Here is a 25,052-nt window from a genome sequence, read left to right as displayed (position 1 = left end):
CTCCCTGTATGACCTGCTTTCAAAAACACCAGGAAAGTCTCTAGATTTTTCAAACAGCCCCCTCTCTTGTTGCTAATGCCTCAATTCCTTTTTAGCTGGAGATAAACTCTTTCACTCTTCAATTAGATAAGGCATGAAATGTGCATATGAATTTGAGGGAACAAAAGTCACTTCCCCTTTCTGGGTCTCATTTTTCTCATTGGTAAAAAGGAAAACTTGGACTAGTTAAGTGCAAGCTATAAAGTTGTAGAATCCTATAAATTTCACAGTCTTGAAATTCCTACCGAGGTATATAATTGACTGGTAGGAATCCCTGAAAATGATGGAAAGATTGGAGGAGATTGAAAGGTAGCTGTTGAGATGGGGGAAGGGGGCATGGAAAGGAGAAGTTAGGATAGTTGAAGACAAACCCAGTGTCAACAGTTTTGCTGAGGCTTGACCTAACATAAATATGAAACCTTCCCCTCCCTCTTCCCCATCGCCAAAATGTCACCTTGTAACAAGGGCATCTATTCTTAACAGCCTCCTCATCTTCCACAATCCAATCATGAAGAGCCCATTAGAGGCAGAAACCACCGAACACCCAACCGTAAGCACAAATCTCTATCTCTGTACACTGTTATTCTCCTCTTCCAATGACCAGATTATTTCCACTTATATTATTTATCATTCGCTTTCAGTCCCTGCACCATCCATAGACAGAAGTAAAAAGCCACCATTGGATCGGACGTTACCTCAATTTGAAAGAGATTTGGGAATAGGTGAGTTTATGTGACATCAAATAGGTACTGGTCTTTTCTACATTTCTAAATGATGATTTGTGTAGCAAAAAAAATCATGTGGAAGGGTTGAAACAGACTTGGACTAGAAGTCAGGAGACCTGGGCTTTTTGTCCTATCTCTGCCGCTGAGTGACCCTGGGCAAGTCACTCACCCTTCAGGACTCAGTTTCTTCAGTTATAAAACTGGATGGGATTAGATTCCATTTTATTTAACAAATGGTGACTAAGTGTCTATTAGGCAGCAAGGTGGCCCAGTGGACAAAAGAGGGGCCTTGGACTCAGGAAGACCTATGTTTGACTCTTGCCTCTGACAATTACTAGCTGTGTGACCCTGGGCAAGTCACTAAACCTCTCTCAACCTCAGTTTCTGCATCTATAAAATAGGCACAATAATGACAACTGCATCTTTGGGTTGCTGTGAGGATCAAACGAGATAATTGTAAGGCACTTAGCATAATTCTTGTCATGTAGTAGGTGCTTAATATAAGTGTCAACTATTAAGATGATGATAATGATTTACAAGTGATTACAAAAGTCCTAGAGAAGTTTCAAACTAGTAATGCTTAATCCCTTTATATGTAAAGCACTTTGCAAACCTGAAAGCCCTATATAAGTGCTAACTCTTTTTATGTGCAACAAAGATTTGTTGCAGGGATCTCAGATACCTATTATCCTATGAAGAGGAGTGTCCATGTATGGGATGGGCCCAGTCACAGCGCTGTGAGGAATCTGGGCAGGTATACGTGGCTTTCACCTGGGGAAGAGGCGAGTCACCCAGAACAGAGGAGAGAGAACCTGAATGGAGCCTTGAAGGAAGGGAGGGGACTTTGACAGAGGTGGAAAAGGGGCATCCATCTACAGCCATGTGAGCAAAGACATGGAATCAGGAACGAGCAGGATAATAACGGGTCACTTGAGCAATACTTTCTGACTTGAATATGAAGGATGCAGATGGGCATAGTAAAAAATAAGGCAGAAGAGATGGGTTGGAGCTACATTGTAGGAAATCTTGAATGCCAGGTTTAGGAAGATCAGGATCAATTTATATTTTATATATTAGGGGATGGGGAGCTATTAAAAGCTTCTGGTCACAGGTATGGCATGGTCAGAGCTATTCATTAGGAAGATTATTCAAAAATATCTCTGAAAACGATGAATGTAAAGGATGGAATAAACTAGAGGTTAAAGAAAAAAATAACCACAATGGACACTTAACTATTAAAGTAAAATATTGTTGTTGTTCAGACATTTTCATTAGTGTCTGACTTTTTGTGACCTCATTTGGAGATTTTTTGGCAGAGATGCTAGAGTGGTTTGCCATGTCCTTCTCCAGCTCATTTTACAGATGGGGTTTCCCACTGAGGCAAACAGGGTTAAGTGACTTGCTCAGGGTCACACAGCTAGTCAATATCTGAGGCTAAATCCGAAATCAGGAAGATGACTTTTCCCAATTCCAGATCTTGCACTCTATCCACCATGCCACCTGGCTGCCCCTCACATTTGACTTCTGTTCTCTGCTTTCCATTACTAGAACCTCCAGTCTAGTTCAGACTGTCATCTCTTTCCTGAAGCCTCCTACTTCATCTCCTTGACTCCTGGACTCTCTCTTCTCTGATCTATCCACCACTCAGCTTGCCAAATTGATGTTTCTAAATCATTGGTTTGACCAAATCACTCCCTGCTGTACAAGTTCTAGTCATCCCCTCTTGCTCATAGGATAAAACACAGACTCTTCTGTTTGACTTCTAAAGTACTTCATCATTTGGCTCCAACCTTTTCAGACACACCACATTATCCTCCTTAACTTACTCTTAATCACAATCAATTTAGCCCACTTCATTTCCCATCTCCCTGCCTTTGCATAAGCTTGTATCCCATGCCTGGAATGAATCATCTCCCTACTTTTGCCTCCTAAAAGCTCCATGTTTTTCAAAATTCACCTCAAGTGTCATTTCTAAGAGGGAACCTGTCTGTACTCTCCCAGTTAATAGGGTTCTCACCTCTCAGAAAGTAAATGGTATATATTTTGCATTTAATTTTCTGTGTTCATGTTGTTCCTCTTCCACTCCCCTTCCTAAAATAGAAGTTCTTCAAAGGTGGTGTGATATAAGTTTATGTTTGTTGTTTTCTCTCTGGTGTCTGGCACAATGACTAGCTTATAGTAGGTGCTTAATAAAAAGTTTGTGGAATAGGATTCAGATGAACAGTGGAGATTATAGTGGGAGATGAGAGGAAGGGTTCATGTAAGGAATGGCAGAAATAGAATCAATAGGACATATCAACTTATTGAATCCTAAGTTACTAGGGAAAAGGATGACTCCATCTATGGAAACGTCATTAGGTTGGAGTGGGGGGAGGTTTTGAGACGATGCAATTGTTTTTAGACATGCTAAATCTGAAACCTGAAGCACATTCAAGTGGAGCTATGTGGCAGGCAGTTAGAAAAAAGCTTCAATGGAAGGAAGTTACTTTAAGGTCTCTTCCAGGTGTACCATTCCATGATTCTATCCTCCCCAGTAGGAAACAATGCCACTGGCAGAGATAACTACCTATCACCTCTTTTCTCAATCAAGCCCCCAGCTCTACTTTCACTCCCATCCCTATGGTTCATGGATGGCCTTGCCCGCTATTTGACAAAATCCCACTATGCTTTCTTTACTCCTCTAAACTTAGGGCTTCACACATGCTCCCCATTTCCTCCAGTCCCAAGGTAAGGATTTCCTCAAGGCTGAAGCTGACTCCTTCAACTGTGCTCTTGGTTCCCATTCCCATCTTGTCTCCTCTTTTATATTGCTTCATCAGTCATCTCTTCTCACATGCATTTTCAGCGTCACCCTCTCTGGTTCTTTCTCAACTTTAAAAAATGCCTCGGTGTCGCCTGGTAGGAGAAAAAAGATCTCCCTTTGACTTTGCTTATCCCTTCAAAGAATAGCTTTTGTTCTCTCCTCCCTGTGACTAATAAACTTCTAGAAGCTAGAATGGCTCACTGGCCCCTCAAACTCACCTTGTCCAAAATAGAATTCCTCCCTTTTCCCTCCTTTATTAAGTCCCAAGGCCTTTCTCTCTGCCGACATTTTCTCTTTCTCTTTATGGTATCATCATTCTCTCAATCATCCAAGTTTTGTTATTGTTGAGTCATTTCAGTTTTGTCCGACTTTGCTATACCATTGGAGGTTTTCTTCACAAAGATACTAGAGTGGTTTGCCATTTCCTGCTACAACTCATTTTACAGATTAGGAAACTGAGGCAAACTGGGTTAAATTACTTTCCCAGGGTCACACAGCTAGCGAATGTCTGAGACTGGATTTGAACTCAGGAAGATGAGTCTTCCTGACTTCAGGCCCAGCTCTCTATTTACTGTACCACCTAGCTGCCCTATCCTTACATCTAACTACTTGCAAAAAATACTATCCCATTCTGTCTCCACAATATATCTTGCAACTCTCCTCTCCTCTTCACCACTCATGTGGCTCCCTCCTTAGTTCAGGCCTTCATCACCTCTTGCTTGGACTCTTTTATCCTAGTCTCCCAGCTTCCTTGTCTACCGCTAGTAGATGCCTTCTCTAATATGTTTTTTACATAACTTCATGCATAATCTTCCTAACATATTGCTGCAAATGTACACATCTCCTTTAAAATTTAACATCTTAGAAAATGAGCTGCTGTGGGCAAATCAGCCGACTTTTTATTAAAACTTATTTGGACATTAGGGTATAGGCTGTGTGGGATTTTCTTTGTTTATTTTTTGGTATTCTTGGAATAGCATCCTCAGTAAGACCTAATTAAATTAGAAAACATTTTATGAAAAGATAAAAAGCATCTCAGAACAGTAAGACAAATCAAGCTGTGAAAATGAAACTCTAGGCATATGGCTTATCACCCTGAGATCTTCAAAGACCCATTTCCAGGGCTCTGAAATGCTGGGACTCTATTATACCAGAACAAGACTGCTGAAGCCTTCAGACAAAATAGCAAAACGCTAAAGAAATTTCACTGAATGGTTTTTCATATGCTAATACTAACCAGCATCCTTATAATCCCATATTCATCTTAGAGAGAGCATGCAGGGAATGGAGAAGTAATTTCTCTTTGAGCTATGCAAGGGATTCAGAAATAAGGTCCACTCAAGGAAACTAAGAAGAAAAAAACATGTTAAAAATCTTATTGGCTAACTCAGTGTAAAAGCTTTTCTTCTTCGTGAGCACAGTGCAAGGGAACATCAGACTGTCAGAGGATCTAGGTCTGAATCATGTGGTTATTTATGATTTTTAAGGCCCTGGGCTTACAGCCTCTATCCAGACCTCATTTTCCTTTGGTGGAATACAAAGGGATCGAAGGTTCACCCTACATTACGTCTAAGGTCCTTTCCAGTTCTAACATTCCAAGATTTTGTTGCCTACAGTGGCACTCTTTGCTAGAACTTTGGAAAGCAGAGATCAAACTAATTTTCTGAATCTGATTTCTTTTATAGGGGAATAGGCAGGTGGCTGAGAGGAAGGAAAGAGGACAGGAAGAGAAAGGGGCAATAGTAAATTTTACATTTTTTAAGGTTAAAATTGCTAGGGTTTTATTTGTTTGGGATGCGGGAGGCATGGTAAAAGTTCTTACATTTTGAGCACAGGTTTAAGTAAAATCCTGTTGCTCTCATTTTCAGCAGAGAGAAACTCCTTCATTTCCTGTTTTAAGTGGTAACTAAAAAAGTTTAGAATTCTATTTTTATGAGGAAGTATCCTTCTGACCCTGTGAATATTGAAGATACTGCTTAAGCACTTTTTTACTGGGCTGAGAGTTCACAACTGCAGGCATGAATAGGTTTATTGAAGACATGAACTCAAAAAGAAAAAAGGCTAGTCATAGATATAGAGTTTCAAATGACCTTAGAGGTCATTTATCCCCACCCTCTTCATATTACAGATGAGGCAACTGAGACCTAGATAAGTTAAGTAACTTGCCCAAGGTCACTCAGATAATTAGTGGCACATTCACATAAAACCTAGAGTTCAGCACCACAAGTCAATAAACTAGGGATTAAAAAAAAACGAAAGAAAGAAAATGTCTGTTCCATTTATGAACTGTTAGGTACTTCTGGAAGCTCAATGTTCTTTGCATGCATATAAAACTATATGTGCCCTTGACAAATAGGTTCTTGTCTTTGGACTTCACTTCCCTCTTCCACAAAATGAAGAGGTTGGATGAGATGGTCTTGAGGGACCTTGCTTACTTGCTCTTAATGTCTTAATCGAAGAATAATGCTTTTATCTTTGAAGCTTTCACCTGTGTTATTTGGCTGAAAATGCTTGCCCATGCACCAGATTGTTTCTAGGTCTCAGAGTTAGAGAATTGTGAACTTGATTCAAGACATGAAAAAATTTTCATTTGTAATTTGCAGGGAAAAAACCAGTTTTTCCTGATAAGGTAAGACATCTTTTACCTTAAGACAGCATAATGCATATTCATCCAATGGAACATATTAAAGATTATGACACATTTTTCACTGTATTTTACAGCCTTCAGCTCCTGCACTGAGGTAAGGTGAAGGGAGTGTTTGGGAGATTAAGATGATACATGTTATAGAACTCTAACCTATAGCATTCAGTTGACTTTCTTTAATAAATCTGGTTTCTAAATACCACAGGCCTTCTGGAGATCACTTACCTAAGATACAGAAGCCTCCTTTGCCACATGGAGAAAGACCTGATAGAAATTTTAAGAAGCCACCTGTACCAAAGTAAGTTTATCTCTCTAGTAGAGTATGAGAGTCATACAACTGAAGATCATTTTTAAAAACATGTCTGACATACAACCAATGATATAAGGAGAAAAATAATGGGGACTATTTTGTACTAAATGGCATGTTTTTGAAGTTTGTGATTAAGGAATGTTTAGACTTTAAAAGTCAGATATAAAGTAACCTAGCCAAGAGAAAAAAAAAGTGAAAAAGAAATCCCTGACAAACAGGAAAATTTTAATCAATGTAATGAGAATTACTGTGCTTTTTGAAGATAGGATCCCCAACAGTGACATTTTTCTCAGAGTATTTTTAACAAAGCATCCTATCTAGTTCATGGGGGCTGCTACTGCCATTTTCTCTTCTTGTGTTAGTAGAAATTTTCTCCTCCCATTCTTCATCGGAACTTTGCCTACTGTCCAACTTGCAGTGTCTTAGAATATACTGTGGTGATGCCTCCTTTGCTAAAGACAAGTTTCTGGTACATTTTTCTGGGGTTTGAATGGTAAAAGAGAGTGAAGACCTTAGGACCACAGAAATGGAAGGGTATTCAATGACCAGATCATATAAACCCCCCTACCACTTTACAAATGAAAACACTGAAGCACTCCTAAGTAATTTGAACAAGGTCACAAAACTTTGTAGAAATGTGAAGAATACTTTGACAGAGCTGAGGCCCATGATGTTTTCTGTTTCTTGGTCCAAAGCTGCAGCTACTGTCTCAGAGCAGTAATCTCCACCAAATACAGATGTCAGCAATGACTTTCAGGAAGCTGGTACAAAATCTGTAACACTGTAGTGTTGCTTTGGGAAAACCAGGCTAAGTCAGTACAAAAAATCCCTTGTGCTGTGGCATTTTCCTAATTTCTTCCTTTCAGAATGTAAGGGAACATGGTCTGGGATTTAAAAATGTTGTCAAGGAAGGAGGATGTTTATTTTTAATCTTTCCAATTGTTTTGAGGGATATCTTTTCTATGTAACTTGTGTGCCCTGACCTAGAAGTCAAGTTGCCTGGGTTCCAGCTCTAGTTCTAACACTACCAAGTTAGATGGGCAGCTCACTTGATGTCTCTTTTTATAAATTTTCTCCTGTGTAAAATAAAGTGGCTGAGTTTAGATGATCCCTAAGGTGCCTCTCTAGCTCCAACATGACATTATTCTATTTCAATAGTAACCAAAACCATGGCTGCTGAATAAACAGCTTTTTTTGATCATGATTTCCATTGGTAGCTCTGAAAAGCTGCCCTATCCTTACATCTAACTACTTGCAAAAAATACTGTCCCATTCTGTCTCTACAATATATCTTGCAACTCTCCTCTCCTCTTCACCACTCTTATTTTTTCTTATTGCCCATCATGATGACAGAGAAATTAATTGCTGCAACTCTCTTTATACACAAACTCCGTGCATCCCCCCTTCTCCCAATGGTTTTGTTTCACTTTTAAATGGGCTAGCTTCTTGGTGATTTAAAAATATATATATATCCAAAAACAGAAACTTGGTTATTCACATTCCAACCATTTCTGTGGGGGAAGAAATTAATTCTTTTTATTCTTCCAAATTCATTTTCAGGCATGGATGGGAAGCAGACATAAGAGGCGAAGTAAGTACAAAACAACCTGCTGTCAATATGATACACAGTAAAATCTACCATAAGTCAATGGGGGATGGTGGTGAAGAGAGCAATCAGTCCAATCTCTCAGAAGCAAATTGGGAAAATGACCATGATCCTAGGCCACATGCCCAAATTTTCAAGGTCTTTGCTATGCCTTCCCGATCCTGAAAAAATGTCAAATGTACAACTTATACCATGGGTCACCCAGAGAAAGGTTAATTTAATTAATCAATAAGTTTTATTCAATGCCTGCTATGTCTCCAGACTATACTTTATACTGGGTAATGGGGAAGGGACACATACAGAATATTAAGTCGTTATTTCTAATGTCAAGTGAGTAGAGAGGTGGCAGCACAGTGGATCGAGTGTCAGTCCTGGAGTAAACTCATCTTTGTGAGTTCAGATCTATATTGACTTACACGGTCACTAGCTGTATGACCCTGGACAAGTCACTTTACCCTATTTGCTTCAGTGTCCTCATCTGTAAATTGAGCTGGAGAGAGAAATGGCAAATCATTCCAATATCTTTGCCAAAAAACCCAAATGGGATCACAAAGAGCTGGACACGACTGAAATGACTTAATACCACAAAACTTAAGTAGCAGACAGTCTATTGAAAGAGATATGACTGATGCACTTAAAACAATTAAGGAATATCACCAGATTTAATTTAATTAAGTTCTGAATTGTGATACAAGTATTTTGTTAGAGATTTATATGCACTTGAATAGTTGTCTGCAGCTACCAATAGGAATATTGGTCAAAAAAGCTATTTGTTTAGCAAAACTTATCTTTAGTTGCTATTGAATTAGAATCCTGTCATGTAAGAGGTAAAAAGGGACCTTAGGGATCACCTAAATCTTACACAGGTGATAGGCAGAGTAGTAATTAGGAATTTTTAACCTGAGGCAGATGGGAGGGAAGGTAGAGGCATGGTTTCCAGGGGGGATAAAAGTATTACCTGGGACTCTTTCTTTGTTGCTAAAGACTAAATGGTTGGGGGACAAAAACATCTTAGGATGATGCTATGTTTTGGTGCTTTCAGACAAAACCCCATTCTCCTCAACCTAGTTGTGGCTCTGGCAGTGGTCTTGAAGGATTGGAAGGATTTAAATAAACTCAGGAGAAAAACAGGCTGAAAGGGCAGCATGATCAAAAATAGGAATGAGCATGGTGTGTTTGGGGAGCATTTAAAACAATTGCAATATGTTAGATAAGAAGGGGATGGCAGCAGTGGTTGTAGGAGATAAGGCTTAATAAATCTTTACAAGAGAAGGGCAAACACAGACAATGAATCTAGACAAAAAAGTTTAAACAGCGTGGTAGGAAAATATGAAGCCAGTATGTACTCTCAAGTAGAACGGTGATATGAACCAAGGAGGTTTGTTTTAAGGAGCCCTATCATGCACAAAGGGGACACTATGAGTCTACAACTTTTTACTTGTCCCTTCCTAAGAACTCCACTTGACCTAAGGGCAGCTAGGTTGTGCACTGAATAGAGTGCAGGGGCTGTTAGGAAAGCCTGGGTTCAAGTTTGTTCTGGTTCTAACCAACTGGGAAAGTCACTAAACCTCTGTCTGCTGTATCTTAACCTTCCTGACCTTTCTCGATTGTAAAATGGAATATAATAGTACCTACCTCCCAGGGTTGTTTTGAGGAGCAAATGAGATAATATTTGTAAAGCACTTAGTAGTTGTAGTCTTTTTTCAGTTATGTAAGACTCTTTATGACCCCATTGGGCTTTTTGGGGGGCAAAGATACTAGAGTGATTCACCATTTCTTTCTCCAGCTCATTATGTAGATGAGGAAACTGAAGCAAATAGGGTTATTAAGTGATTTGTCCAGGGTCACACTGCTAGTAAGTGTCTGAGGCTGGGTTTGAACTTGGGAATATGAGTCTTCCTGACTCAGGCCCAGCAGTCTATCCACTGTACTATAGTAGTGCTTAATAAATGTTTATTTCCTTCATCCTTCCCCTGATAATGTTTGGGACAATCCTTCTCTTGAATGCTCTGAATGCTTTTGTTGGCTGGTTCAACTTATTCCTTGTCTACATGCAGCAAGAAAATAAGATAGTTCACTATAGCTAAAGTATTGCTTTTAAAAATCCATATAATATTTAAAAGAACATCAATATAGCTATTTAGAGCTGTATTTTTCATGAAGCGTGGCTAGGTCAAACTCTAAAGACTTGTTCCTGTCTATTTTCGGGACTCTTTCTCAGGCTAAATTTAGTCTCCTTACATAATTAAAGATAAAGCAAGGAAAGAAGGAAACAATCATTTATTAAGTCCCTACCAGGTATCAGGCACTGTGCTTCTATCTCATTTGATTCTCACCACAATCCTGGGAGGTAAGTGCTATAATGGTCCCCATTTTATGATTGAGGAAACTGAGGTAAATGGAGGTTAGGTGACTTGCCTAGGGTCACAAAACTAGTAAGTATCTGAGGCTGGATTTGAACTCAGGTTAGTCTTGACTCCAGGCCCAGTTTTCTATCCATTATACAACCTAGCAACTACTAACAAGAACAATTACATATGTTAAAAAGCTTTCCACATAAAAATGATAATATTACCATTACTGATCATTATTGATTACCGATAATAGTAGGCATCCAGGTGGCACAGTGGATAGAGTCGTTGTGGGGACCAAACAAGATAGTATTTATAAAGTATTGCACACAGTGCCTTTCATATAGTAGGTACTATGGACATGGTAGCTATTATTAGCCATTATTAAAGAAAGAAGTCTAGAGAGCCAAAAGTGGGGCCCTGAGAAGAATGAATGAGATATTACAAAGACAATGACACTGACTTGTCCCACTTTCTAAATCTTTACAGAAAATCCTACTATCCATAATATTTTTAATGTGAATTAATGTTTTTCTCATTTTGAAAAAAGATTGGTTGATCCTCATAGAATATCACAGAGATAGCAATGCCTTGGGAACTTCATATTATTGAAATAATCATGTCTTATTCTTTTTTCTCCCTACTCCAGGAAGAAGATGATGGTATGTAAGGAAAATCTCACTTAAATGATTCCTTTTTACCTTTCCTTCAAATGAAGATATTTGATATGGGCAAAGCAGAGGTCTGATGATGGCCACATCATGTCAGATAGACATAAGGATATAAAATGAAATTAGACAAAATTATTTTATTATTTTTTCAGGTGGGAAAGGAGGCTGGACCTATAATTTCTTCAGTGTAAGGATTTCCTGTATGGAAATTCTCTCCACCAATGCACACTTCATCAGAAACTTAAAGTCTTAGAGAATTGTCTAGGAGCAATGCTTCTTAAACTGTGGGTGGCAACCCCATGTGGGTTTAAGAAGTGCTGATGGGATCCAGAGTGGAAAAAACTTTAAGAAGCCCTGGCCTAGGGCACAGAAGTTAAATGATTTGCCCATGGTTACAAAGCTAATATGTGAGGACCCAGGCCTGCCTCTCTATTTATTATACCGTGCCATCTCCCTTAGGTCAATAAGAAAAAAGTGTTGCCTGAGTTATAAATGTAATTATTAAAATAATGCACTAGCTGTGGTTTAAAAAAACTCAACTAGCTGCACTAGCTAGTTGCAAATAGCTGCACTTATCCTATTTAACATTCATGTAAAGAATCAAGACAGAATCAGTAGAGAAGTATAATGCATTTTTGAACAATTAGTTATTTCTGAAAATAAATGGTTATTTCTACCAACCTAATAAGTCAAAGGGGCAGCTGGATAACACAGTGGATAGAGCACCAGGCCTGGAGTCAGGAAGACCTGAGTCCAAATCTGGCCTCAGACATTTACTAGTTGTAGGACTCTGGGCAAGTCACTAAACCCTGTTTGCCTCAGTTGCCTCATCTGTAAAATGATGTGGAGGAAGAAATGCCAAACGACTTCAGAATCTTTGCCAAAAACACCCAAATGAGGTCACAGAGTCAGACTGGACTGAAATGGACAGCAATAATGACGAGTCAAAGGAGAAACATGTCCTGTGATATACAACATAAAGCATACCAAAGGAACTTCAAATTAATTCTTACATAAAATTGTATCTGTATTATTACGTCACAGAGACATTCCAAGAGGGAGAATTAGCCAAAATGCCTTTTGGAGGATGGGTTACATCTTCAGAACTACCTTCTAATTACAGGCAATGTTTTCCATTGTTATCGCTCCCTACCCCAGCCCTGTTGAAGTTCTAGCACTTAAAGCAGAAGTGTTCATGAATGAGCATAGTAGGTAACCTTTGTCAATACATTTATTCATGGAGATCTTAACTGTTCTTTCTTCTTCACCATAGTGCACCACAGGCCACTTCCTCATCCAGCTATTCCCTCTTTCTCTTCCAACACTTTCCCTTCAAGATCTGTCAAGCCACCATCCAAACTTCCCCAGTCAGGATCTAACAGTATGCCTGGGCCCATCTCAGCAAGGTTCGTCTATTGCCTGTTTGTAGGTTTTGAGCTAATATGATATCTGTTACCATTCCAGAGCATGGTGGGGCACAACTTCCTGGGCCAAAAGGTTGTGCCAGGTGGGTTAATAAGGGAAATGGGTCATAGTTGGGGTCAGTAAAGGGTCATAGCTGGGGTCAGTGAAGCCAATCCCTGACCACATTGTGGGTTATACTCTGTTTTTGCTTCCCAACTTGGCAATGCTGATGTCCTCTATCATTCTCCTAACAATTAACACTTGGACAAGAAGTGAGGAATTTGGGAGGAAAAAAGTAAACAATTTAGCAACATTTGAACATAGACACACACACACACACACACACACACACACACACACCTAATGGCCTAGGAGCTGAGAAAGCTCCTGCATTTTGAAATGGGAAAATGAAATTAAACAGATAAACAATAAGTACCATAGACAGTGATGTGACAGGAACACTTGCTGTCCAATCTATTATGGTTTCAGTATATCAAGGATCGGAATAGCAACAGCACTTTTCTAGTTGTTAGTAAAAAAACAAAAAAGAGTCAGAGACAGAGGCAAAAAGTCATAGGATGCCAGCAGGAGGCAGCTGATTACATCCAGTATTAGTTTCTCAGGCTTTTAATATGATATTTAGAAGACCCTGGAATGGGCTACCCTGGAATAAACATTTCTAGTAATCTTCATCTCTTCTTTACTATGTTCCTTGAATTTAAGGTAAGCAGATATAATGAAGTAGAATTTTCACTGTTTCCCCTCCCTCCACCCTGACAATCCCACCCATTGTTTCATTTACTTCTAATTCTGTCTCCACAGCAATTTTCCACCAGGTGGATCACTGCCGCCATACTTGTCAAAAGGTACGCACGTGATTTAGAACTTCTTTTGTAGTTGCTACCACATCTAGCATACTTCTGGACTTACAGGAGACCTTTCAACTGTAGCATAGTTTTGCAAACTTGTTGAGAAGAAAGACTAATTCTTCTTTTAAAAAATGACTTCAACGAAAGGCTCCCTGGCAGGCTGAGGTAATATATTAAAACCAGGTAGAAGATTTAAATATTCATGAACCCACAGGAGTTTGGGTTTGATGAATTTTTACCTCTAAATGTCTGCTTTCTTCATCTGCAAAATGACCCGGAGAAGGAAATGGCAAAGACCTCCAAGAAAACCCCAAAAAGGGTCACAAAGAGTCGGACACAACTGAAACAACACTGTCACTTAGTATTTGAGTAACCATTGACATGTTTAGCCTATCAACGGGCATTTTGTTATAACCTTTTAAAAAAAGATCTGGCTACACCTGTCAAAAGTAAAGAAGCACTATGATATGAGAGAGTGGTATAACAGCACATACAGTGCTATGTATCTATAATATGCATGCATTATCTAATTTGACATATAGCTAAAGGATATGCCAACATAATATACTGGATAAAGGATCAGGATGACCTGGATTCAACTCGTGGCTCTGACATAAACTGACTGTATGAAAGAGAGCAAGTCACTAGATCCTTAGTGCCCAAGGCAAATCTAAGACTACAAATTTGAGGAATCACTGATCTTTGTTACTGAAGGGAATTTCAAAACCAAGAACTGTCTGTACGGATGAGATCATAGATTGGTGGGAGGGTGGAGGGGGAAACAGTAAAAACTTAATACACTTGTGTTGGGGGAGCAAGTGTTTCTTTTTCATTTGTAGCCTCTAAGGTATCTAGCACAGTTGTAGGCAAAGAATGAAACCTCTGTTTGCACCTTTTATATAGCACTTAACATCTGTCTCATGTGTGCAATAATCTGAAAGTCAGAGTACTGTTGTGGAAAGAGCACCGAATTCAGCAGCATTCAAGAGAGCTGGGCTCTTATCTACACTCTCACATTTACCAGTTGTATGACCTTGGGCAAGTCACTTAATCTGAACTTCTTTTGTCATCTCCAAACTGAGGATAACATATACCTCACCTATTTCAACGAAAAATGAATAAAATGCCCTGAAAATATGAGTTATTTTTATACTTACATTTTGTAAGTTGTACACATTTTAAAATACATATTTTTATGAATTGAATTCTTAAGAACAGTCACTAATTGCAAGAATATTATAATCTGGTTGGGAATAAATACTTATCTATGCAAAACAACTAGAAAGTAATACAAGATAAATGTATTCCATAAAAATAAGACCTAGCATAGGACCTTGCTCTCATTCAGTGCTTTCTGAATGTAATTGAATTGCATGACTAGTCAGTGTTACTGGCTGTAAGTATTTTAGCAGCTGAAAACAAACGGAGATATATAGGGCGCATATCAGAAGATCTGAGCTCTAGTGTGAACTCTGCTACTCCCTGAATGACCCTGGGCAAGTTACTTAATGTCTCTTAGTTATCTGGATTAGTAGATAGCACATTGAGTCTGGAGTCAGGAAGACCTGAGTTCAAATCCCACCTCAGTCACAAGTAGCTGTGCGACCTTGGACAAATCATTTAACTTCTGCTACTGTAAAATGATGGGGTGGAGTGGAGTAGAGGATCTCTAAAGCTCTGTACAAGTCTAAAATTCTGTGTGAATACAATACTTAAACCTCTTTAAGGGTGGGTAGGATTTAGATTAGTCGACAGGAGGGATATGTCCTGTGTAGTAAATATTAATGGGGAAATCACAGAATGAAATTTCTCTGAAATGTATCTGCCATATTGAAGTAATCTGTGTCATTATCCTCTCCCGTTATATCTGCATAAGAAGAAACTAACATCACTATTGAATTAGTCTCTTGCATCCCATACAGATAATTCTCACAAATATCTCTGTGCTTGGATACTTGTTCCAAATGTCCTCCTGTTTCACAAGTGAATTGATCAAGTACTTATTATGTGCAAAGCATGGTGCCACGTACTGGGTTACAGATGGGAAAGCATCACCTGGTATACTAGAGGGGGTAGGAAAGGATAGCTAAGACAAGGAAAGGAGAAGGAAGGGAGGAAAGGAGGGAGAGAGAAGAGTTTTTGAAATCACAGACAGGGTAGAAGGAAGGCCAGAAAGCAGGGACAGGACAACTTTGAAAGAAACATTTTGAATTTATTATATACTTACAGAGAAAAGTGAGCTGACCTGAAGACGGAGAATGCCATTTCATGTACAACCATCTCTTTCTGTTATGCTGTATATGGAAGTGCTCGTTGGTGTTTAGTTGGTGTTTGTTAATATCAAATTTTAAAAAATAACATCCAGGGAAGTTTAGAAAAATTTACATTTCTATGACACTTAGCAATTTATAAAGGATTTTCCTAAACATAAGATATTCTAGTCTTAGTGCCATTTTAAACTATTAAAGTTTAAAGTGGAATTAAGACTTTTGAAACACCTGTATCATCCTATTTGATCTGCACAATAACCTTGTAAAGGAGGACAAATGCTATTTTTGTTCTGCTGTCAAAAGTTTCATGTCATTCTAGACCCATTTGATAATGATGGTGACATTTATAAACATTTGGAGGTTTGCAAAGTGCTTTACAAACATTATCTCATTTTATCCTCCCAACAACCCTGAGAGGTAGGTGCTACGATTATGCAGAAGTTAAATGATTTCTCCAAGGTCACACAACTAGTTGGGACTGAAGTGGGATTAGAGTTCAGGTCTTCCAGACTCCACATTCAATATTCTCTCTACTAATCCACCTAACTAAAAACACAATAAAATGAATGCCCTTGAAACACACTGTCAAAGACAATTCCATGCTACTTTGGGCAACAACTTTTATTTGTATAAAATGATGAAAAATAATTTTAATAATGTTATTACTATATTATTACTACTGTAACATTTAAAAATCTATAGTAGTACTAGATATTATATAAAAGACCAGCCCCCTCAATAATGTGGCAGAATCTTCATTTGCATGTGATGAAAAGGATAAATAACTTGTATTACTAGTAGCTTTAAAACATATACTTCTGTAAGATCATTGTAGACTTATTATATTTTCTTCATTCTATGATAACAGAATTGTACTGTGTCATCTGAACAGATATTATGGTTTCTAAATTATAGAAAATGTTTTTATCATTGATTCCTGGAATATTCATCAGAAATAGTTTAAATGGTATTTGAGGAAAACAAAATATGATTTAATAGAAGTATTAAAAGTGTTATAGTGAATGAACTATCTTGATCAGTTTTAATCTATAATTTTGAAGGTGCACTCAACAGACCACCATCCAGAGGTCCAGCAGATGGAAGACCCTTACCAGTTCCAATTAGGCAACTACCACCATCTCTTGGGGATGGGGAGGTAGGTAGAATTACTCTCAAGTCATTCTTTGTATGACTATTTTTGAATACATTTTAATTTTCTACAACAGAGGTATCAAACACCCATTGCAACACTTCCAAGTGTCCTCAGAACCAGAATAAAATGAAATGGGGAGATACTTAACAATATGAATTAAAATATAGATAATGTTAATATGTGGCCTTCTAAATCAATGTGAGCCCACAGAGATCCTTATGTACAATTTAGTAGCGCCTGTTTCTATTTGAGTTTGGCACCATTGTTCTACAGTCTTGAAATTATTTTGTGGGTGAATTTATAAAACAAAATAAAAATTAACAAAGGATTTTAAATGTGGAAAGAAAAAAAAACCAATTCTTTTCTATCTGGATTTCTTTGAGTTTCATCCAAATTTTGGTAAATACAAAGCCCTTCTGACACAATCCTATTCCCTCCCAACAAAAAATAAAAATAATTTGCTTTTTCTATACATTTTCAGGCTTGTGGTATTGAACAGAATCCTTAATTCTTTATATTGGTTTCATCATCTCTTTTGCTCACACTCTTTTATGTACATAATGATATATATGTCTATAATTGGATCCTCTAAGTTCTACATTGGGTAGCTAAGTGGTACACTGGGCATGAAGTCAGGAAAATCTGAGTTCAAATATGACCTCAGAAACTGACTAGTTGTGTGACCCTGGGCAAGTCATTTAACTTTCTTTGTCTTACTTTTTTCATTTGTTAAATGAGCTGGAAAAGTAAATGGCAAACAACTTCAATATCTTTGCCAAGAAAATCCCAAAAGGGGTCAAAAAGAGTCAGACGCAACTGAAAACAACTCAACAACAACAACAACAAAGTTCTTTATAGAATGAATGCTAATTCATATTTATATTTGTCATGGTAGTCATGGTGAAAATTAGTACAAATGAAATGCATTCCGTTGAATTTAATCAAATTCTTGAAACTCTGATAAATATAGAATATCATGATTTTATTAACTAAGCTTCCCTAAAAGACTACATCCTTGGATGTAGGGACCATGATATACATACATACACACATATGTATGTATGTATGTATGTATATGTCTTAGCACTCAGTTCCATAGGATAGTGCTTCATCCTATGTTTCTAAAAATGAAACAATTCCACATTTTGTAAACAAAACATTTCAATTTATAGGGAATTTTTTGATGATTCATGTACATAAAGCTGCGTGGGACCAAGTAGCATTTAAACACTCATAATTTTTCACTCTGCTATATTAGCAATATAAGCACAGTTTATTCATTTGCAAATGTTCTTTTAAAATTTTCAGAACTCATTGAATAATGAATGGTATGTATCGTATGTTACTCGAACAGAAGCAGAAGCTGCTCTTAGGAAAATAAACAAGGTACAGTGCTAACATTTGTTAGGGGTGGGGTTGGGAGAGGAGAAATGAACACACCTTTAGCCATGATACAATTTGAAAAAGTATATACAAATAGAAAATTAAGAATAATTCTAATCTATGTTTACCTAATACTCCCAGGTCAATTCAGTGAAAGTTACTGGTTTGACTAATTGATTTCCCATTTAATGAACTGATTGTTTATATTTGACTATCAACTGTGATCATAGTAGGTATAGGTGAATAAATAGACTAATCCAACTGGTATCAATTCCCTTCTCAAGTATGACGTTTACTCTAGATCTTCCTTTCACAAAAAATAGCTCTCATTTGACTTAAGGAATAATTGGAAAAAAAATTGCTGTTGGTAACCCTGAACTTACTCAAATTTTGACACTGATGACCATGCAGTGCCATTTTTTTATTGATAAATTATTAGGTCGTGCACTCCCTTAAGAGATTATAATTTCATTGGATATAAAGACCATGATATACATATGCATAAAAATTATGTATGTATCTACACACCTGAATGTATCTTAATATTCTGTCAACCCCTAGAACAGTGCTTGGAAACTAGTTAATACTTAATAAATGTTTGCTGAATGAATGACATGTTTCTTGAATCTTCCCCATGAGAAAGCTAAACCTTTTCTTCACACTAGCAAATCAAAGCAACTGAACTGAATCCCTATGAAATGCCATCCTCTTTAAATACTACTGGGGTAGAGATGCAGATTTCCACCTGACAAAAACATAAACAAAGTGAAATGTGCCATAAAAATGCTAGATTCAGATCAGATCAGATGATTTCTAGTGGTTGAAATCAGTATCAGTTTCCCACTCCCTCTTGGTTCTCTATCCACTCATACCTCAGCTAAATCTTTACCATTTTTAAAAGGGTCCTTGGTGAACTGATTTCAGGAGAGCTGGTTTTGCCAGCAATTGTTTGCACTACGTATTTTTCACTGGGCAAATGAACTCAATAATGAAATTCGCAAAATGTAGATTCAGGAGTCTGAATTTCCCTTGTGAATTCTCTATTGACAGCTTCTACTGAATCCTAGATGTTTGCCCCCTGACATCAGTGCTACAGAAATACTGTACAGAATACAGAAATTCTAACATCATACTAATTTTTCTTTTTGATACTTCCTTTTAGGATGGCACTTTCCTGGTGAGAGACAGCTCTAAGAAAACAGTTACCAATCCATATGTACTCATGGTGTTGTACAAAAATAAAGTGTATAACATTCAAATTCGCTATAATGAAGAAAGTCAAGTTTACTTATTGGGAACTGGGCTTCGAGGAAAAGAGGTAATGAACATTTTTTACAATAACTTCTTTTCAGACTAGTTTTCTAGAAAAATTAAATAGATATGGAATTATGAAATGTAAAATAATTAACACATTCTTTGAATTTCAACCAATCTCTATAATCAATAGTTATACTACTGCATATGATTTTAGGCCTTCTTAAAAACAAACAAGCCAAAGCCACATTAAAAGGCTTTGGTAGATGAGCTAGGAGAAGAGCACATGAGTATGATGGCAGAATTGCTGATTAGGTAGTTATGGAGACGCTTGTTTTTCCTAACACTTAGAGTTTGCTTATCTTAAGATGGTCAAACTCGTTTTTCCTATTCTTCCCTCTTCCCAGGCTTGTCACTTCTCAGAGGACCATAGAATTACAGCTGAAAGGAAGGTTAGGAGCCACAGAATCCAAATCCCCCTATTTCACTCATGAGAACACAGACTGGGTGACTTACCCAGTGTAACAGAGGTAGTACAAGTCTGAGGCAAGATTTAAACTCAAGTCTTCTTCTTTCCTGAGGCACTTGATTGGTTTTACCTAGAACTGTCTGGTGCCTCTGTCAACCATCTATTTGTAGAAAAGCAATTGATTGATTGGACTTATCCTGCATAGAAAGTACCTGACTGCTCTCTTCCTCCCCATCCCAGACATGACAATCTATTCCAAAAGTTGAGAACACTGAATAAAGTCAGAATATAAAATAATATGCCTATAATATTAATTTTCCCCAGAAGTATTTTTGTAGCTACCATGTAGATGGACATCAAATAAAATTTGATCAAATATCTGAGTCCATGAATGTATAGATAACCTAAATGTTTTTCAAGGAAGCCTTGCCTCTGTCATTTAGTAGCACAGTGATATTGGTCATATCACTCAGACTTCTCTGCCTCAATTTGTAGTTGAAAAACAGAGACAATGCTTTTATATCTTTAACACAGGGTTGCTATATGGATCAAATGAAAGAATATATGGTAAAAATGTTTAATAATAACAAAGTGCTATATAAGTACAAGTTATTGAAGTAGGTCCAGTCCGACATGAGGGAAATAATTTTTTAAAAAATCTTATGAAATCATTTTTAGGACTATAAATTAAGCTAATTATAGTAATAGTAGCATGTTATACTATTTATAGAGCATCATAAGTTTCCAACCTCTCTGACAAATATAATCTCACTTACTATTATGTTTAGAGAGGTAATAAGACAACTCTTACTATTCCCAGTCTAAGATTAGAAAACTAAGACAGAGAGGCTAAGTACTTTGCTTAAGGTCATACGTCTAGATAATGGTCAGTAGACTGAGAAACCTGGTTTCCCAATATCTAATTAATCTGCCTTTACACAAAACAATACCATTATTGAGGGAGAAATAATAAATATCTGTATATTTAAAGAAACTAACAACTTATTCAGGGTTCAAAAGTAATTTCTTTTTTGTTTATCATACGTGATTTGTTGGAGATTGATGGGAAAATAAGATTTCTTCAAAATGCTCTGCTAAGAGTTTAATGCTAAACAGAAGACTATTAGTATCATTACCACAATTGTGACAGATCCCCTATTACTGGTACTTACCCTTACCGAACCTAAGGGGTCATTTTACCTCAATTCACACTATTAATTATAACCTTGAACATGTTTCCCTCTTTTTAAACCCTTAGGATTTTTTGTCAGTGCCGGATATCATTGACTACTTCAGGAAGATGCCACTTCTGCTTATTGATGGAAAAAACCGAGACTCCAGAAACCAGTGCATGTTAATATATGCTGCAGGGTATCCATAGAAAACTATCAAGCAAATATCGGTCTCTTCCTCATCTGTCAGCACAGGAAGGAGATCTACCACCAACAAGACCATGGATTGAGACCTCAAACTAAGCAGGAAACCTGTGTTTTATTGGAAATGAGGTTCTATTCCTTTCATTTAAAGATGTTTTTGAAAGGAAGTCTATTCAGGATGAGATCTACAATTATTTATTATTCTTCAATGTCTTTAAAATTGCATGAATGATGATGTTCACACTTCAAGTGAAGTCTAATAATTCAATTTATACAGATTAGATATAAGTATTTTTGAACACCTATTTCATGTGTATTTTACACATAACTTCCAGCAAACATTAACACTTAATTCCTTTGAGAGGTCAAACTTTTATGTCACAAATAGATTTCTATTATAGATAGAACTTGTGCCAATAAGTAGCAATCATTATTTGAAACTTAACTCTTTGTATCAATAATTTCAAAAATTTAAAAACATAGATCCTTTGTTGTTGTTGTTAAAAGATAAAAAGATGTCTTCCCCCCCTCCCCCCGTGTTTGGACTGAATTTGTTCTTTTAATTTATATTATTGTTTCTGTATAGCCTTTGTTGCTTGATCCATAATCCTATTTTCTTGGTTGTAAGGAAAATTTCAAAAACACAAGGAAAAAACTCTAAAATTCTTAACTATATTTTGCTCAGCTCACCCATTTTTAGTTAGATGAGACACTTGTAGGTCTTTCAATAGTTAATGAAACGAGGTTTACTTAGTCATAGCATCTAAAGAATAATCATAAAGGATACAGCACTCAGCTCAGGTAGATATGGCCCCCTCTCCCTCCAGATGGAAACAGCAGTTACCTGGGCAAGATGGGGGGTTGACTTAGGCAGTGGTGGAATCGTGCTATGCCTGATCTGAGGCTAACAGAAAGCTGCATCTACAGCCGGGTGCCTTGAGATTCAGTCCCTTCGGCCAATCAAGTCTTAGGCAGAGCTTCCTTAGGTTTTAGCAAAGAACTATCCTATACTGAGAGAAAGAGGGAGAGTATAACAGAAGGAAGGATATCATACTGTGAAACATTATATAAAGTGAAAGAAATGTTATCATTATGGAAATTGGACCTGTAAACACATACTTATTTTTTGATGATAGTTCTGATTTGTGCTTCTGTTGTGATAGATATGAAGTTTTATCTGTTATTTCATTGCATAGCAGCTGCAACAGATTCAGTGAAGACTCTTAAAGCACTAAAAACACCCCTAATGTCTATACTTTCTTCTAAAACTTTTGGAGTACTTTAGAAATTTCTCTAAGAACATCCTCCCAATTGTAATATACCATTTCCTTCCTAGAAATTTAGCTTGCTGAAATTATTAGCACTATTATTTTTTTTCCTCTGGACCTGTAATTTTATTGATAGAACTCACCACATAGAATCTTCCTCTACCAATGCTGATGGATAGCTGCTCTGCATTTTATAGTCTTAGAGTTGCCTGGAACCCTGAAAAGTTGGGCACTCTGTCCTGGACCAACTCTGTAACCACTGTACTATGATGCCAACCTAAAGGTCTACTTTCTCATTTCTAAAGTCTTTTTGAGAATTATAGATATTTATATATATGTATATACATAGATACATATATGTATGTATATATACATAAACACACATAAATACAGATATACTTAAAGGAATTTTGAATGAAGATGTGAGAAGGAAATAGGCAGACTTTCACAAACAATATTCTTAAGCAGACCACCTCTTTACTATCACACAATTGACTGAAAGGTATAGCGAATACAAGATCCTACTGTTTTGGGGACTATTAAAAATGCATTTAATTTCATAAAGAAAATTGAAATCTTAAAGGCCCTTAGGGTGCATAGAGACATGCTGACCAATGTCTAGAGTACAGTTTCAAGATGAATTCCTTAGAGGGAGTAAGATCACATATGTTAGCTATATCAAGTCCTAGAACACTGTCGAGTCTTCTAAATGATATATCCATATCTCAAAAGAGGTCATCCTAACTATCTATACTAGGAAAAAGTAAGATAATGAAGTCCTACTGCCTAAAGCAGACCATTCTATCAGTGTACACACACACACACACACGAATATGTATATATGTGTATATGTATATATGTGTGTTTATACATATGCACCTACATATATATATATATGTATATATATATGTATATGTGCTTGTCTTAGACTTTGAAGATACACAGTGAAGTGGGACCAAAATTGACTAGGAAGAGGAGAGGGCCAGATTTCATTTGGGAAGTTTCAAAGTGCTTTTAATGATGTCAAGTTTCTCCCCTAAAACAAAAGTGCATCTGGTTGGATTTTTTTATATCAATATACTTCCAGTGATAGTTTATAGCTAAAAACCAGAGTATACCAAAGTGTTCAAGGAATTAAAGTTGCAGGTTACCAAAGGGCAATGAAGTACATGATAAGTATGATTAAGCTGCATCATGGTATGAAGAAAACACAGTGTGGGATAAGTGATTAAAAAAACATCATCAGAAAGCCACATAAACAGAAAAGGAGGTGGTGGGCCAGTCATGAAATGACTAAAAGACTAGTTGTTACATCATGTTCTAGTAGTTCTTAGTCTGGGGTCTGTGAACTTAAAAAAATATATATTTTGATAAGTGTGTTTTCAATATAATCTATTTTCTTTGCAGTCAAATGTATTTTATTTTAATACATTTAAAAACACTATTCTGAGGAGTTTAAGCTTGACCAGAAGGCCAAGGGATCCATGATACAACAAAGGTTAATAATCCTTTGGATAGATCTGGATCTCTCACAGAGGTTTCATGAGACATGGGTAAGAATCAAACAAAATGAGAAGATGTAAATGGATTATATGATTGGAAGGAGTACTCATACCTATCAGATCACAGATCCATTAAAATATTATACTAAAAAATAGTTATTAGAGTATGGAATTAAATTAAATTAAAAGACGGTCCCAAAGTACAGTGATCGTTACAGTGCCCAATGTAGCAAAATTTCAATTATGGCCATTTTATTATATCCCAAGGCTTTAGCTTAGACCCTCTTCTCTATGTACACTCTTTCCCAGGGATCTAATCAACTGCTATAGGTTAAACTATGACCTCTATGCAGATGATCACCAGATATAAAAACCATTTTCTCACCCGACCTCCACTCTTATACTATCAGCTGCCCACCGGATAAATGTCTTATAATTACAGACCTCGACATTCAAATATTTAACTTTTGTGATTTTAGGAATTCACACGATTTTATTAGCAATTAATTTTCACTTTCTTGTTGTCAACTTTACCCACATTCTCAGCTATGCATAGTAGAGAAAAAAAATGAGATGAGATGTGCAAGAGTTTATATGTGCAAAAAGAAGGAAAGTATTCATAAAAGTGTTCATGAATCTGCTCCAGTGTTAAAGTAAGCTCTCACATGTGGGATGAAGGAATTGTAAAAATGGAGAAATTTGTGGGTAAATGAGATGGTGGTTACCCCCACCCTCTTGCAGGCTTTCCAGAGCACATCCCTCCTCCCGTACTGTCTGTCCCGCCAGGCTCCCAAGTGTTCTGCCAGTGGGTCTGGTGAAGTGAAGCAGCACAGCATACCTAACAAACTGAGCTGCTCTTTGCAGGAATCCCAAGGTCTGGCTAGGCTGGGGACTTATTGCCAGGTATGTGCTTTCCACAAGGCATATTTTAACCCCAAAGACAAAAGGGATCACT

The 25,052-nt window shown here is 37.2% G+C and overlaps 1 protein-coding gene across 1 annotated transcript in view; it reads left to right on the top strand.

Annotated features, from left to right (window-relative positions):
• LCP2 (lymphocyte cytosolic protein 2) overlaps positions 1 to 21,858 on the top strand; it is a 66,892-nt gene extending 45,034 nt beyond the window's left edge. Inside the window, exons 9-21 of the mRNA XM_072630944.1 lie at positions 523 to 589; positions 681 to 761; positions 6,171 to 6,196; positions 6,289 to 6,308; positions 6,417 to 6,509; positions 8,082 to 8,112; positions 11,128 to 11,140; positions 12,423 to 12,555; positions 13,376 to 13,419; positions 16,754 to 16,848; positions 18,154 to 18,231; positions 19,391 to 19,546; positions 21,210 to 21,858. Of these exons, the coding sequence (XP_072487045.1) occupies positions 523 to 589; positions 681 to 761; positions 6,171 to 6,196; positions 6,289 to 6,308; positions 6,417 to 6,509; positions 8,082 to 8,112; positions 11,128 to 11,140; positions 12,423 to 12,555; positions 13,376 to 13,419; positions 16,754 to 16,848; positions 18,154 to 18,231; positions 19,391 to 19,546; positions 21,210 to 21,332 (960 nt within the window). The 3' untranslated portion in view covers positions 21,333 to 21,858. The remainder of the gene's footprint in view (positions 1 to 522; positions 590 to 680; positions 762 to 6,170; positions 6,197 to 6,288; positions 6,309 to 6,416; positions 6,510 to 8,081; positions 8,113 to 11,127; positions 11,141 to 12,422; positions 12,556 to 13,375; positions 13,420 to 16,753; positions 16,849 to 18,153; positions 18,232 to 19,390; positions 19,547 to 21,209) is intronic.
• The last annotated feature ends 3,194 nt before the right edge of the window (positions 21,859 to 25,052 follow it).

The sequence above is a fragment of the Notamacropus eugenii genome, chromosome 1 (assembly GCF_028372415.1).
Source record: "Notamacropus eugenii isolate mMacEug1 chromosome 1, mMacEug1.pri_v2, whole genome shotgun sequence".
In the NCBI taxonomy this organism is placed as follows: domain Eukaryota; kingdom Metazoa; phylum Chordata; class Mammalia; order Diprotodontia; family Macropodidae; genus Notamacropus; species Notamacropus eugenii.
This window is presented reverse-complemented; position numbering and strand designations above follow the sequence as displayed.